This window comes from Chelonoidis abingdonii, chromosome 10 (genome assembly GCF_003597395.2).
Source record: "Chelonoidis abingdonii isolate Lonesome George chromosome 10, CheloAbing_2.0, whole genome shotgun sequence".
Taxonomy (NCBI): Eukaryota; Metazoa; Chordata; order Testudines; family Testudinidae; genus Chelonoidis; species Chelonoidis abingdonii.
Genome location: NC_133778.1, coordinates 35,412,134 through 35,427,387, shown reverse-complemented (window position 1 = coordinate 35,427,387; position 15,254 = coordinate 35,412,134). Strand labels below are relative to the sequence as shown.

Genomic DNA, 15,254 nt, shown 5'->3' with positions numbered 1-15,254 from the left:
GGTTTCTCTAGTTTATTAAAAAAAATAAAAATTAATAATATGCAGCTATTTGCTTAACAGCGGTAGAGTTCACTGTACCGCAAAATATATGCAGTCGATAGGACAGGAGCCCTGTGTTCTTTCCTGCTCCCCTTCCCTCTACACATTCATTCACTAAGGCTTCTCTACAATATGGAGACTATACAGGCATATCTATGCCAGCAGAGCCATGGAGCATGGATACAGCTTACGCTCAACAGAGGGGCTTTTCTGTTGGAGTAGGACCACCACCTCCTTGAATCACATTAGTTACATCAATGGAAGGTGGATCTACACTGGGGTTTTTGTTGACATAGCTATGTCAGTCGGGGTATGTTTTTTTCATACCTCTGACAGATGTAGTTATCCCAGTATAACTTTTCAGTGTAGGTCAGCCTAAGTGTATGCAGAGAGGTAGAGCCCCACCTCCTCCCCTACATGCCTTTGTTTTCCTTACACACCTTCTATCAATGTGAAAGAGAAGGCTGCGTACACACCACTTGCAGAGCCAACAGAACCTTGACAAGTAAGCAGTTACTGGATCACATTAAACAAATCAAGGCACACGTACAAAGTGTTTTTTTCTAAACTCTTATAAAACTGACAAGCCAAAAATCAGTTTTCACCCACATGACCTAGAGAATAAAGTCCTGTTGAGTTGCTAGTTTTCTAATCTCTACCACTGATCACTAGAGCTCTTCAAATCAAAACATTTTCGTAATTCCCCAGCTTCAGCCTTGAAAATGGCTGAACTGCTCCCTCCCCCCTCAAAAACTTTCCAAAAATATTTTATCCTGGACTGAAAACAAACATGCCAAATTTCAGCCTGAAAGACAAAAATTTTATAAGCAACAGAAAACATTTGCAATGACATCTGTATCCACATAAGACCTCTAATGAAACAGCAAGTATCTTTGGCCAGACTGATAGCTTGGGATGCTTGCACTACATTACACAACTATGTGAGAACTCCAAGTTCCACACTAACCAACCTCAGGGCCCTTAATGGAGCCTGGAAATATGACAAAGATGATGATAGGAACATGGACAGAACACATAGACTACGCTGATCTTCTCCACTCATAGCACTTCCTAGAGGTCAGCTATTCAGTGATAGGGTCTGTAGGAGGATGCCTACATTTGTGGCTGAAAAGTTGATGCTGCTATCAAGTGCTGGTGCTATCTAAGACGGTGGGATAAGATAAACAAGAACTGAGGCTTTGAATGAAGACGGTACCAACTAGGAATGAACCTCCCCATCTCTCCTCAACACAGTCCTAGTTGTAGTGCTCTCTCTGTACGTGTGTGTGAGATAAAATAGCAGGGAGATGGTCTCCATAATGTATTACATCTTTTCCATTTTTTATTTCTAGGATTCTATGAATGATTTAGGTGTGCTTATTGTCAGAAAAGTGATTATGTAAACAAAAGACACCTTAACAGATTGATTCCCTGTATGCATTCATGGTCATAGCTATTTGCCTTGCTGACAAGAACAAATCTTAGCAGTGTCACAAAATTATAGGAGAGTATGTTGGATTCTGTTTCATATATTACCTATCACATTGTTAATAAAAAATCCACAGCTGGAACTTAGTCAACAGTCATGATGTGTAAACCAGATTAGGATTAGGAGTGAAAAAACAAAAAACAATACAAAACAAACACCCCCTCCCCCAAAAATGGATTCCGCCTGACACCAAAAAAAAAAAAAAAAAAAAGGCAGCAAAAACAGGGCTTGACTTTCAAATTCCAAGCTGTGTCTGCAGGGCTGGGAGTTAAAAAACCAAAACCCCTCTGTTTTTTCAATGAGCAAATTGGCTATGGAATCAGGGACAATAGACATGAAATGCCACGTCATGTTCACAGAATCACTTTTTCAGAGATTTCGTTATCCTGCAATTTCTAACACCACTTCTATAAACAGTCCAGCTGATGAGAGAGATTACAGAACTAAAGTGTTTATCAATTTTAATTTTACAGTCTATGTGTGAGACAATTAAATAGCCCATACTCCAATTCTCTGGGTTTGAAGGCTATTAAAAATGAAATATTTATCCCTGGCCTTTAAGTCAATGTCAATACCCGTGTGAATAAGATGTACAAGTGAAGTATTTATTGACTGAAGATGATTATAGGGGACTCAGAGCATATAGGTTTTGTCTTTGTTGATTTTTATGCTCATGGTTTTAGATAGAGAGACAGCTGCTAATGTGTTATTTGGGTCCCTATTCTGCAGGGTGAAGTTCACCCCCATGTGTAGAGGGCCAGAACAAAGTCTTAAGCTTCCAAAACAGGACTACAGTGGGATTTAAGTGGTGCATAAGCCTAGTACTCACCTGGGTGCACAGGACATTCACTTAAAAGTATCAGTTTTCCAAACCTTTGCACTACAGATGTACTTTACAAAATGCACACGGCACTAACTATGTTGGCCAAAGAACATACAGTACTATAGGAATAGGAGGCTGTTTTGCACAACCTGCCTGCTGCATGGGGCTTTGAAAATTTGGATCAGAATGACCATTGAGGAGTCTGAAAGTTCTCCTGGTTCAACTGCTTCTCAAATTGCCAACCAAACTATGGCTTTTACTGGTCCTCTTCCTCCAATACTTCCGCTGCAGGTGTGAAGTGGCTTCCAGAACATCTGCTGCTGATCTGGTGGTAGTCTTGGAACTCTTTAAGGACAACTGTAGGAGTGTCTGCAACCCAAAGGAGGAAACCCAGTTTTCCAACATAAGTGAAAGTGACTGTTGGCCTGTCTATCACCAGGCACTGTAATCCAAGTCTTGCAAACAATATGAGTATATAAATAAAGTTCTTATTAAGCTGCCTTAAAAAGTTTCATCTGCCCCGGGATCATCATAGTGGCAATCCTGACTAGGTCCAGCCTTTCAGTTGCCAGAAATGATTGATTGTCCATGCACAGCCTCCCTAGGAGGATTGCCAGAGACTTTAGGAACTGATCAACCCCCCACCTCAGGTTTTAAATACATAGGATTAGCCAGCCATAAGAGACAAAAATTATTTCGATCATTCCCTGATTATAGAAGCCATTAACCCTTGCCTGTGTAAATGAAAATTGAAGAGCTGAAGTCCTCCATTAGCTACTTAAGAGGAAAAATGGGGAAACCTGCTCTTCTCTCATTCAGTTGCTTGTATACCACACTTGATATTTGTTCTCCATCTTGCTGACAGAATGGGTATAAGAAAACTGACCTACCAACAAGGACAACTGTGGTCTTCAAAGGCATATGAAAAGGTACTTAAAAAAGCAGAGGGGAATTTACTAATATCACGTATAAATACACCTCAAAAGAAAGCGTGTTTTCTAATTTGTTTTATAAGCCAGGATAAAACAAGTAGTCGAAACCACAACATTTACATCAAGTAGATTCTGCTATGCATGTGACTTTATTAATGAAATATAGAGAAACAAATTACAAATTCTATTTATTAGCATGTTCTTAGGTATTAATTAGGCAACACTCAGACAGTTCCTTCCCCCCCTCACAATGTCAAATCTCCATGAAGATTCACAGCAAGCAATTAGTCCACTCATAAATTGGGCATCCTGAAGTTCAACCCATCTTCTTAATTAGATTTCCCCTATAATATCCTCTGGAGTAGCCAAGAGAAGTATGGGATCATGCTTCAACCTAATGTTAACTTCTTGCGACTCCGCATGTGAAAAATAGGCACTCTGCAGCCAGTGTTTATGTTTTAACCTGTGCAAGCAAACACATGTAAATTAATATCAGCTACATTTTAATCTGGTGTAAATTACAGCACTCTTCATTCACCATTCTGTGGTGGTTGACAAAACTGCTCCTAAAATATCCAAGATCATGGACAGAAGTATGGAGTAATCCCATCCCTAACAGATTAGATCACTGGACTAAAACGTATTATATTACTGGTGAAGAGTTAAGTAGCAGCAGTGTTATGTACAAGCAGAGGAGTCACAGCAATAAAACAAAAGCCTTCAGGTTTTTGTTTTTTCTTTGGAACAGATGACATTTCACCATGGTACACAAACCATGGACCTTTGCCTACTCAACTGGATTTGAATAGGAGCACCAAGGGAGAAAGGATTTTTGAAGAAATAGAAGAGCAGTTTTTGCAAGCAATATGCTGCCCATGACATATGTTCTAGTTCTCTTTCCTGTGTTATGAGCTTTAATTCAGATCAACACATATCTCACAGGAGATGGGAAGAGATTGAAGAACCAGCATTCCTGCACTCTCATCAACATAGCACAGCAGAACTTTTAGAGGATGTGAAAATTATAGAGAAAACTCAGATATTTATTCCTTCAAGAGAGATCATCAGTCCAAATGAAGCAGCATGAATACCACAATAATAATGAAAATTCTGGTGGCAAATACACAATGACCTGACCATATAAAGGTTAGAGCTTCGGTAGAGTGTTCAAGGCTAATTAGTAGCATGTTGGCTGTCCTACAGACTCTCAACCACTTTCACAGGAAACAGGAACAGTCATTTGCTTCTTGCTAGCAAGATTCATGAAGATGTTTTTCTACTGAATAATCCTAAATGAAAATAATCCTAAATCCCTTAACCTCTCACTTCAGTTTCTTAGGGCATTTTAAGACAAAAAGATGGCCAAACAATCTACCTTTCACAGAGTTGTAACGTGCTCCATTAGAAGAACTGTTCAGGAATTTTCCATTGTTTTTGGTTTTGACAGAAAATGTGGTTTGAGGAAAAAATAAAGATTTTCCACAGGTAAATTTTTATTTTGGAAAATTTAATAAAAACTTTTTGGCACAAGGAAATAAAATCAAAACAAAATATTTAATTTCACGTCAAGTTGATCCAAATCAAATAATTTTGGTTTATTGAACTGAGCCAAAATGTTGTTTTGTTTTGCATCATTTCATCAATAATCAGTGTCCACTTTAGCTTCCACTGTGCCTCATGTTTTTATTTTCTCCTGTGGGCTTGATTCCACAGCCAAGTGATATCTCTCACAATGCACCATGGTCTCACCTGAGACTGAACCCCAATGTTGCATTAAGAGAGTCCCACAGCCCTCCAAAATGTTTCATTCTGATAAATTTCAAAAAATATTTTAATGTCATTTTTTTTAGAATATGTTCCATTAAAGTTTTGATATTTTGACTTTTCATTCTAATTTTGGCTGAAAACAAACATCAAAATACCAAAGTTTCCCACTGGATGGAAATTCCAAGTTTCTCTCAGCTCTCCTTGTTAGATACATCATCTTGAAATCATAATATTCATTAGCATGAATGCTGCCTTCTAATTAGTGTAGTCATCCTTCAGTAGCCTATTCTCCCCCTGCCTCCACCAGCTTCTAGGCTCAGTCTCCTGTGTCAAAACAGTCCCAGCCCTCTTCCAACCCCCATCTCCTTGTCTGATCTGTCATCGTGACTTCACCCCCAGGTTTTTCATCCAGTCTCAGTCTCCTCCCCTTGTTTATGTTTCTAAATAAAGTAACAATGAACTGATACTAGGGAGAAGTCAATTAACATAGACCTAGAATATAAAATGATTAGGGAGAAAAATACTTACCCCACAGCACTTTGCACAAGAAAGTAGAATGTAAATCAGAGGGTGAAATTTAGCCTTATGTAGGAAGACATTACAAGGGTTATACACCACTTATGTCTCACGTACTGAAGCTCTCAAAATTGATCCTAAGTAGGAAAAAAGCTGTGCATAGGCCCTGCACTGGGCCACTGAACAGCTGTGAATTTAACCCAAATCAAACTGACTTCAATGTCTGCAGAAGTTGATGACACCTCTTTTTCAATGTGCATTAGTTCAATTAAAAAGTAGCGACTTTGCTACAGTTTGATTATGACGGATAGAGAGATGCTTTCCTAAGAAAAGGTGTAATCAAACTTCTCTTATTGCAACAAGCTTCCCCTTCTAGTTGGGCTTTTCTTCACTCTCAGGTGAAGTCCACTCTCTTATTATGAGAACATTCCATTTGTTTTATGCAGCATTCAAAATACTGTAAAATACCTGCCAAATTCTCCTTGATGTGAGCCCTCAAGTAGCTCCTGTGCCTTGGAAACCTCTGTACCTTACCTTGAAGATCCAAGTGTCATTTCAGTTACTGATCTGTTTTAATGATGTCACTTCTGCTTTTTTGAGGATTGTAAAAAGAGGGTCAATGGAGCAAATTTACTGATGTAGCCACTATCAACTTTGGCTTAATTCTGCCTTCAGAAACACAACACACACAAATTGCATTGACTTCACTGGGGATGGTGCACATATCCAAAAGTATGGTCTGTCTCTCAACTGCAGCAGAAAATGCTATACAGCCAGTGAAAATGCATTGGATCACCGTAATGTGGCATAAAGTCTTTTGTGAGAGCTTTCAGTTTTTTTTTACAGAACTTTTGGGATGAATTTACTAAACTTTTCTTTAAGCCCACATCTAAACCCTGTAACTTGAACACATTCATACTCCTAGCAGCAGTCACTGTGAACACATTATTTTTCAGGATAGCACTAAACTGATCTTATGTGTCAGCCAGATATGATTAGGAGAGATTTCAACATATGCAGGTAATAGTCATCACTTATGGATCAAATATTTTGATAAAATACTAACCTTTCTGGGATAAAACATAGGCTTTTACATAGGAAATTATTTTTATCCATTTTAGTGTCAATGTACTAATGTCAAAGTACTAGTGAGAATATGACCATTGTTTCCTGGGAATCTGGTGACATCATTGATGACTCTGGAGAATTCTATCACTCCTCTCTCCTGCCTTCATTTCACAGTTTCACTCTGGTGAAAACTTGGTAACCTAATGTATAGGCATAGGACTTAAAGAAGCTGAAAATGTACCAGGATGGTAAACGAAACCTCACATGTGGGCATCCTCTGCTATGCTAAAAAATTCCCTGTGCTCCTGCTAAGTTAACTTGGAACTTTTTTCAGGACACACCACTGATTTTATTTTTCAGCTGTTGAGTAAAGAGATTATATATAGACAGTGCCTTCTCTCTCTTCAACTGAGTGTACTTCAAATGAATGTACTATTCACGTAACATGCCCAATTCATGAATGCAAGAATTTCCTTGGGAGACACTTTTAGAATGAGCAACGATAAAATGTATATAACAAATTGTCAAGCCTGTGGCCATTTCACTCACAAAATCCTATACCTGCTAAGCACTGGTTAGTAGTGCATCCTTTTGCAGCAATAGTGTTGATATCTTGCTTCAGCTATACCAGCATGTAATAGAAGCTTTGTTCCAAAGTGCCTTTGAGTAATTCAGTCTAAGAGGTTGTTATACACAACATAAGAAAAGCTATACTGGGTGAGACCAATAGGTGTTCTAGTTCAGTATTCTGTCTTCCAACAGAGGCCAGTGCCAGATGCTTCAGAGGGAGCAATTTATCAAGTGATCCATTCCCTATCACCCAGCCCCAGCTTCTAACATTCTGAGGTTAGGGACATCTAGAACATGGGGATGTGTGTGTGTTCCTGACCATCCTGGCTAATAGCTGTTGAAGGACCTACCCTCCATGAACGTATCTAAATCTTTTTTAAACCCATTTATACTTTTGGCCTTCACAACATCCCCTGGAAATGAGTTCCACAGGCTACATGTGCATTGTATGAAGAAGTATTTCTTTTTGTTTTAAACATGCTGCCTGTTAATTTCATTGGGTGACTCTGAGTTCTTCTGTTATGTGAAGGGATAAATAACACTTCTTTATTTATTTTATCCACACCGTTCACGATTTTATAGACCTCTATCAGATCCTTCTCAGTCATCTCCTTTCTAAGATGAAATGTCCCAGTCTTTCTAAGCTCTCCTCATATGGAGGCTGTTACATATCTGTAATCATTTTTGTTGCCCATCTCTGTCCATTTCCCAATTCTAATATCTCTTTTTTGAGGTGGAATGACCAGAACTGCATGCAGAATTCAAGGTGTGGGCATACCAATGGATTCGTATAGTGGCATTATGGTTTTTTCTGTCATATTATCTATCCATTTCTTAATGGTTCATCGGCACCTTATAGACTAACAGACGTTTTGGAACATGAGCTTTTGTGATTGAATATCCACTTCGTCAGATGCATGTAGTGGAAATTTCCAGGGGCAGGTGTGTGTATATATACATATATATATGCAAGTAAGCTAGAGATAACGAGGTTAGTTCAATCAGGGAGGATGAGGCCCTGTTCTAGCAGTTGAGGTGTGAAAACCAAGGGAGGAGAAACTGGTTTTGTAGTTGGCAAGCCATTCACAGTCTTTGTTTAATCCTGAGCTGATGGTGTCAAATTTGCAGATGAACTGAAGCTCAGCAGTTTCTCTTTGAAGTCTGGTCCTGAAGTTTTTTGCTGCAGGATGGCCATCTTAAGATCTGCTATAGTGTGGCCAGGGAGGTTGAAGTGTTGAATATCAGATATTAGGAATGCAATTATACAAAAACCTGTAGGAGAACACTTCAACCTCCCTGGCCACACAATAGCAGATCTTAATATTACATATTCATAAATGATCAGTTACCCATCTCATCTCTGTAAACGTGAGGTAATCGCTTTTACGGGATCAAGTGAGACAAGCTTTCGAGCCACGCAGACCTGAAGAAAAACTCTGTGTAGCTCAAAAGCTTGTTTATTACACCAATAGAACTAAATCCAGTAAAAGATATCACCTCACCCACTTTGTGTCTCTAATGTCCTGGAACTGACAAGGCTAGAGTGACACTACATACAAGTTACATTTATGTAAATTACACTTAGTTCTACTGTATAGTTAGTTATAAGATTTTATAAATTGTATATGGATCTATGGTATCTTCTGATAGAAATCTAAATACAGATGAGTCATGTTATGATTCACTTACTCGCTTTTGTATAATGTAAGATAACAGGGTCTTGCGCATGAATGAAGCTCAGTACGGCCACTACAGTATATTACAAGATACAGTACTCAGAGTAAATCTGAAGTTACCTCACTGACAGATGGTTAGCCATTGGCCTTTGACCTTTCATACAATATGCATCCTGATCTCGTCCCACTTCAGTTGTAGGGACAGTCATTTTTTCTAAAAAATATCCTTGTTCCTGTTTTGATTTTATCTCAGTTTCAGTGGAAATTTCTGGTTTTTCATTTTTCTCTGAAACAAAACATGTATGTCAGTGAGAGTGGTAACAACATTCTCTTTAATTATACTAATGTGCATTGGAGGAGGGGCATTCACCTGTAACTCTTATGAAAGCTGAACAGTATGCTTCCCCAACTTCATTGCTGGCAACACAAATATATTTCCCAGTATCAGCAAGGACTACATTTCTTTTTAAAAGGTAATAGGAGTCACCTAATTTTTCAGTCTGTAAAACAACAAGATATGTGCAGACAACAATTAGTAGCATACAGCACGATATACTATCTCCCTCCCCAAGGAATACTTTAAAAAACTTAAGACATACACTGATGTTTCCAGCTACCAGTCTGATATTATCTTTAGTCCAAACAACATTTGGTCTGGGTATTCCATGTATAGTGCAATGCAGGATTAAATCTTCTCCTTCTTGTAGAGTTGTATGTCCAAATTTCTGTATGAAGTTTGGTTGTTTTCCTTGTACTGAAAAAAAAGTGTATACTGTACTTGAAATGGCACAACTAAAGCAAAAAACAACAACAACAAAAAACAAACCCTTCTGCTTTCATATTTTTTTTGATTATTGCATGGAGAAAAGAATCTATGATTATGGTTGAGTTTCAAGAGAACTAGTTTACATAGCAGTAGAGGACATACATCTTTGAAATTATATTCCTTTCATTTAGCTTCTTACCTGTGTGATATGGAGTGGAAATAGTGAAACTCTCCTTGGCACAAAGGGTGGTGAGCATCAAGACCTCCATGCATCAGGAGAGTGATATTAATTTCAAGGTAGCATTAGATAATCACATTCTTTTTATGAGTAATAGATAAATATATGGTGCATCACCTTATTGCAGTGAATAGTAAAACACATTTCCTACAGAAGTTTAAGGAACAATGTCAAGACTGGCAAACTTTTAGGCTAGCTTACTGTTGCACATCATGCTTTTCTTGGCTTTGTTTCCAGGTTAGCAATTTAGCAAAGCACATAAGAATCCTGTTCTACAAAAGGGTCAAATTCACACTAATGCTGAAGGACAGAACAGGATTTATGCACTCTTAAATTACCACTTAAGCCCCACATGAAAAACTAAGGTAGATTGCTACAAAGTAAAGGATTTTTAGAGCAGTCCAGACACTTAAATCACATCTTGCGTCCCCTCCACAGAAGAAATATATATTCTCTTTTTCTCCTCCATTATTTCATAATATACCATATCATACAGATTTATTAAGAACAATACAAGGCAAACCCCATTGTATGCATTCTAGCTACCTTATTGTGAGGGTAAATTCTTTAGGCACATACAAGACTCTCAGATAAGTGCTTAGTAACCTTATTCAAAATATTCACTGATTCAAATTTAACCAACTCTAGGGCATGATCCTGCTGTCACTTATACTGGGGTAATTCTGTTCAGCAGAATCATTCCTGCAATACACAAAAGTGAAAGCAAAATCAGCATGTCCCTCAAGAGCGTGCAACACCACCAACAGCAAATGATCATTAATCCCCCATACAAAAGTCTCTGGCAAAGGGGCATGTCAGGGGCCAGCAGGGAGTGAGAGCAAGCATGGCTGGGATAGTCCTGAGCCCTTGCTATCTCCCAGCTACCACAAAGTCTATAATTAAACAGTGCAAGAGGCCAAAACTATGTCAACAACTCAGGCCACCCACACTCCCGTCACAAACCATGGGCCTGTGAGAGGCATATCTTTAGGTGCTCCCATTTAAGTGAAGCAACACCATACACACCCCTTATTGCAGGCCACGGCTTTAAACTACAAATAAGAGGTATTTGATGTGGCTGGCATAGAAGCAGCAGCAGATCTAGGGAGAGGCAATTTATATCCTCAGATAGCACTCTTATGTTAATGACTATGAAGTTAGATCCTATCCAATGTTGCTGTGTAGTTGGAAGCAGAGGTAGTTTTGGAATGAAAAGCTCTTTACAGTCACCTACTAAATATTTTCAGTGAGAATGCAAAGTAGAGAGGGTTATTGGAAACTATTGAGACCCCAAACTGATATCCACCAGCAAAGGGCTAGTTAAACTATAGGCCGACACAGGCAACACAGTTTATCTGGGATTAAATGAGCACTGGGAAAAAAATAGGATTGGTCCAGGGAAAACGTTAAATATACTGAAGGTTTTGATTTCCAAATCAGGTCAGAGGCAATCTCCCTGGAAATGTAAAGAAAACTTATGCAAACGGGAAATATTTTAACTGAGAAAAAGACATTTTAAGTTTCAAAATGTTCCATAAGGGCAAAACCCCCAGATTTTTTTTTAATGGAAACTTTTTGCTAATGCTTTTAGTTTCAATAAGAAAGTTTTGAATGAAAAATTTCAACCTGCTCCAGTACCAAATAAATTTAACTCTCCTCATTTATTCTCCATTTGTCTTTTAGTTTCATATTTCCTACTTTGCAGCAATCAACCCTGTGGCAGCAGCTCCTCTCCATGAAGCACAAGTAAGGTTTCTGGCACCATAAATGAGCCACACCTCCCCTGCTCCCCATTTTCTTCTGTCTCTATAATTTCTCTTTTCCACCTATTTGTCTCCCATTCCCTTTTTTGCCTATTGTCTCTCCCCTGTATCCTCCCCAATTCCTATTCTCTCCCCTTTTGTTTTCCTCTTGCATTTACCTATTTGTTCTACATTCCCTCCCCTCTTGGAGCATCCATATTTACTTTTTTGTGACCAGTAGGAGATCCTGCAAGGTACCATGTCCCACAGAAAAATAAAAGAATTAAAGGGTGTTCAGATTGGGCCATTAGTCCTTGAAGCTATGCTATTTCCTGATACCAATACATGGGGAAACCACTCCTGTTGCAAATAAGCTGATACACCACAACATCAGAATGAATTTCTGATGCATTCATTGCAATACAGTTTCACAGACCCCCACAAATGACTGTGAATTCTTAGGGAGCTGTTCATTTTCTCCATTTTTTCAGTGCTATTGTTTTTTCAATAAGGCAGAGCCAATAGCTGTGTTGAGGTGGAATGATTTATGTGGTACCAGTGTTGGAACAAAAAGTTTTCTGATGAAAACCTAGCATTCAAAGAAGCTGCTCATCTTTGCCACCATTGTCTATCTAAGTAATAGGAAGGGCCCACACCTTGTAGATGAGCACCTTTTAAATTAAACATAAAATTCAAAATATGGTTTAGGGCAAATTTCCAGTCAACCTGCTGTGAGGAGACATTGTGCCATCCTACAGACTGACGTGACCGTAAGCAGCCAAGAGACCATATATCATACATGATTCAAGTGTATGAGTCAAAGGCTTGCATCCCAGCTGAGAATACTAAAATTCGGTGTCTGCCTCTGGTTTCTGTGACTGTTGCTAAAAAGATTAATTTGCACCATTCAGAACAAAACCCAGTCCCTTTCCTGGCTGTAGTAGAAGTGTTTGTGTAGCACTATGGAATTATGTTGGACAAAGATGGTGTATCACATAAGATTTCCTGTATCTTTTTGACTCAATGGGATACTGTGAAGCAGAGTCAATCTTTTGCCACCATAGAGACTTCTGTTCCATACATCAGGAGAGTGTAGAATCAAATGCTACTTATTTTGGACAGAAAAGGTTCAAACATCTGTTCAAATACAGCCATAAGGTGGCAAGGATTCCAGCTTTGATCTGGCTTCCTGTTGAATGTTAGTATATACTACAAAATTTGTAGTGAAAAGGGAGTTCATCTTCTAACAACAACAACAATTTTAACGGACGTAGACTGCTATAGGCAATCAAGGCTTTCCGCCTCTCCTCCCCATTATATCATCTTGAAACTGCAAATGGATTTAAGACAGTTTTCTAATTTTATATTAATATTTCATCCTATGAGCCACCAAGGATAAAAGTAAGTTTAGAACCCCTTTGAAAAGTGCTCTCCACTTCAGATCTTCAGTCGTGAAACACTCCCATTTCTATGTCTAAAAGTCTAGAGGATAGTGGACCTGAAATCTGTCTCTGGTTCCAGGTTGTCTTTTGCCCATCTATCACCCCAGATTAATGTAATTCTTGGACTTGAAAGGGTTTTCACATTTGGAGAAACAAGGTAATTATTTCGACAACAGGTTGCTTAAAGAAAAAAACAAAAACAGCACAGCAGCTCTTTCGGGGGAAAAAAGCATCAAGGTTTAGAACGTTTAGATATAGGCTCATCAGATACCAGTCTTTCCCTACCACACTTACAGTGTTGAAAAAGTATATGAAATTGCATTTCACATTCCCTTTTGTCCATCCCACCTGGTACATCACTAATCTCTCCTGCCTGGGACTAACATTTCAGATCTGTGAACAGCAGCTCCAACTGCTATTTAAGAAACAAAAAATTTCCTCAGTGCCCCACCCCATGGAAATTCCCTAAGAGATTATGTTGGGCTGAGATACTGCTCAGCCAATAGTCAGTCATGGGGGAGATTGCAACTCAGGATGCCTTTTTGGCTGGTAACTAGAGTGACCAGATGTCCTGATTTTATAGGGACAGTCCTGATTTTGGAGTCTTTTTTCCTATATAGGCTTCTATTACCCCCTCAACCCCATCCTGATTTTTCACATTTGCTGTCTGGTCACCCTGCTAGTAACAGAAGCTTTATCCCAGGACCTATACAAGGGAATGCTAAAGCTGCTATGACCACCTGTTCTGGGACACTGAAAACTCTGACAGGGCTCTGGCTCTCAGGATAACAAGGGACAGCCCTGCAGGGCAGAACTTTTTAGTGCTAAACGAAATATGACTAGACCTCCTGCCCTTGTAAAAGCAACCCACCTTTCTTCAGCCAAACGCCAGAGTCAGGTTACAAGCAGAGCCGCACAGATAAGCACGCGATGACTCATACCTCAGCCGCTTCCCGCCCTGAGAGGAAAACCACCTGCTGCCCCCGAGCTCCAGTCCTCTCTCTGCCCCCGCCCGAAAGAGAGTCCCGAGCCTTCCCCAGTACCTCGTCCACTGCTTACACCTGGGCCTTCGTCTGGAGACTTTAACCCCTTCCCGCCCTCCGGGCACGGGCTAACCGACCCGTTTCAGCCCACAACATGCCCTGCAGCAGGTCAATCTCGCTTGCTCGCGCTTGTCACGAGCAGAGGGGTGGGGACATCACTCCCTTTCTTAAGTAACTATCACATTGCTGGCTCAAAACCCCGTTTCCATTGCTCAGGCGGCAGGCCGGGAGCAGGTCTCGCGGGCGATGAATGGAGACCACGTTTCAAACAGTCACTCGCACCGTCAGGGCAGCTCAGAGGATTCAGGGGGCCTGGGGTCTTTGGCGGCGGGGGATCTCGCTTCGGCGGTAAGGCGGCAGCGAGGGCGTCTTTCCGCTCCGGGACCCGCCGCCGAAGTGCCTCGAAGACCCGCAGCCGAATTACTGCCAAACACCGGGCACTTCGGCGGTGGGGCCTGCTTCCGCGGTAATTCGGAAGCGGGGCTCCTTCGGCCCGACCTCCCCGCTGCCGAAGACCTGGTGCGGAAGAAGCTCTGGGGACCCCGTAGCAAGTGAAGGACCCCTGTCCAGGGGCCCCAAAAAACTCTCGTGGGGACCCCTGTGGGGCCCGGGGCAAATTGCCCCACTTGTCCTCCCCTCTGGGCGGCCCTGCCCACCGTGGCTGACCCTTCTGCGGGCTTGTCAATGGTCCCGGGGGCAGGGGACCATGGAGCCTGCACAAAACCTAGTTCTCTAGGGAAAGGGCTGAAAGCAAAATGGTGGGTGTAAAATACCGGTGTCTGGCATGTTTGAAGCGGAAAGAGTAACTCCTTCTGCGGCTAGGAGAGGTAACGAGCAGTCAGAGCACGGAGCTCTCACGCTGTTTGTCCTGGACAGACGCTAGCTGCAGTTCCGCGCAGAAAGTTTTGAGCGCTCATTAGGCTCAGTGACCAGAGAGCCTCCATGTAGGCCGTTTGGCATCAGGACATCTGGCAACAATCAGCACATATTATGCTTTTGCTTGTGAATCCCATTATTAACAGTGGGAAAAGGCCCTTCACTGTCCCGCAGTTTGGCAAAATAGCTCTGTTGTCTCTTTATTGCAAACAGCCACGGAATGCCTGAGCACCAGGCAGCGATTAAAAGAACCCTATCTGTAAAATT

General features: G+C 40.6%; 1 protein-coding gene across 1 annotated transcript; it reads right to left on the bottom strand.

Annotated features, from left to right (window-relative positions):
• Positions 1-3,372: 3,372 nt before the first annotated feature.
• LOC116826815 (titin-like) lies at positions 3,373-14,999 on the bottom strand. The gene is made up of 5 exons (XM_032783828.1): positions 14,885-14,999; positions 9,480-9,634; positions 9,251-9,380; positions 9,001-9,166; positions 3,373-3,746 (listed from the first exon to the last, which is right to left on the bottom strand). Exons 1-5 carry the CDS (start codon positions 14,895-14,897, stop codon positions 3,617-3,619), a joined length of 594 nt encoding a protein of 197 aa, XP_032639719.1. The 5' UTR covers positions 14,898-14,999; the 3' UTR covers positions 3,373-3,616.
• Between the last annotated feature and the right edge of the window lie 255 nt (positions 15,000-15,254).

Bases quoted from the DNA above. Each gene is read 5' to 3' on its own strand.
- LOC116826815 (XM_032783828.1), bottom strand. The intron at 9,381-9,479 runs GTATGTCTTAAG...GTTGTTTTACAG, and splicing joins TGGTAGCTGGAAACATCAGT to ACTGAAAAATTAGGTGACTC. The intron at 3,747-9,000 runs GTAACTTCAGAT...TTGCTTGCACAG, and splicing joins GCTAACCATCTGTCAGTGAG to GTTAAAACATAAACACTGGC.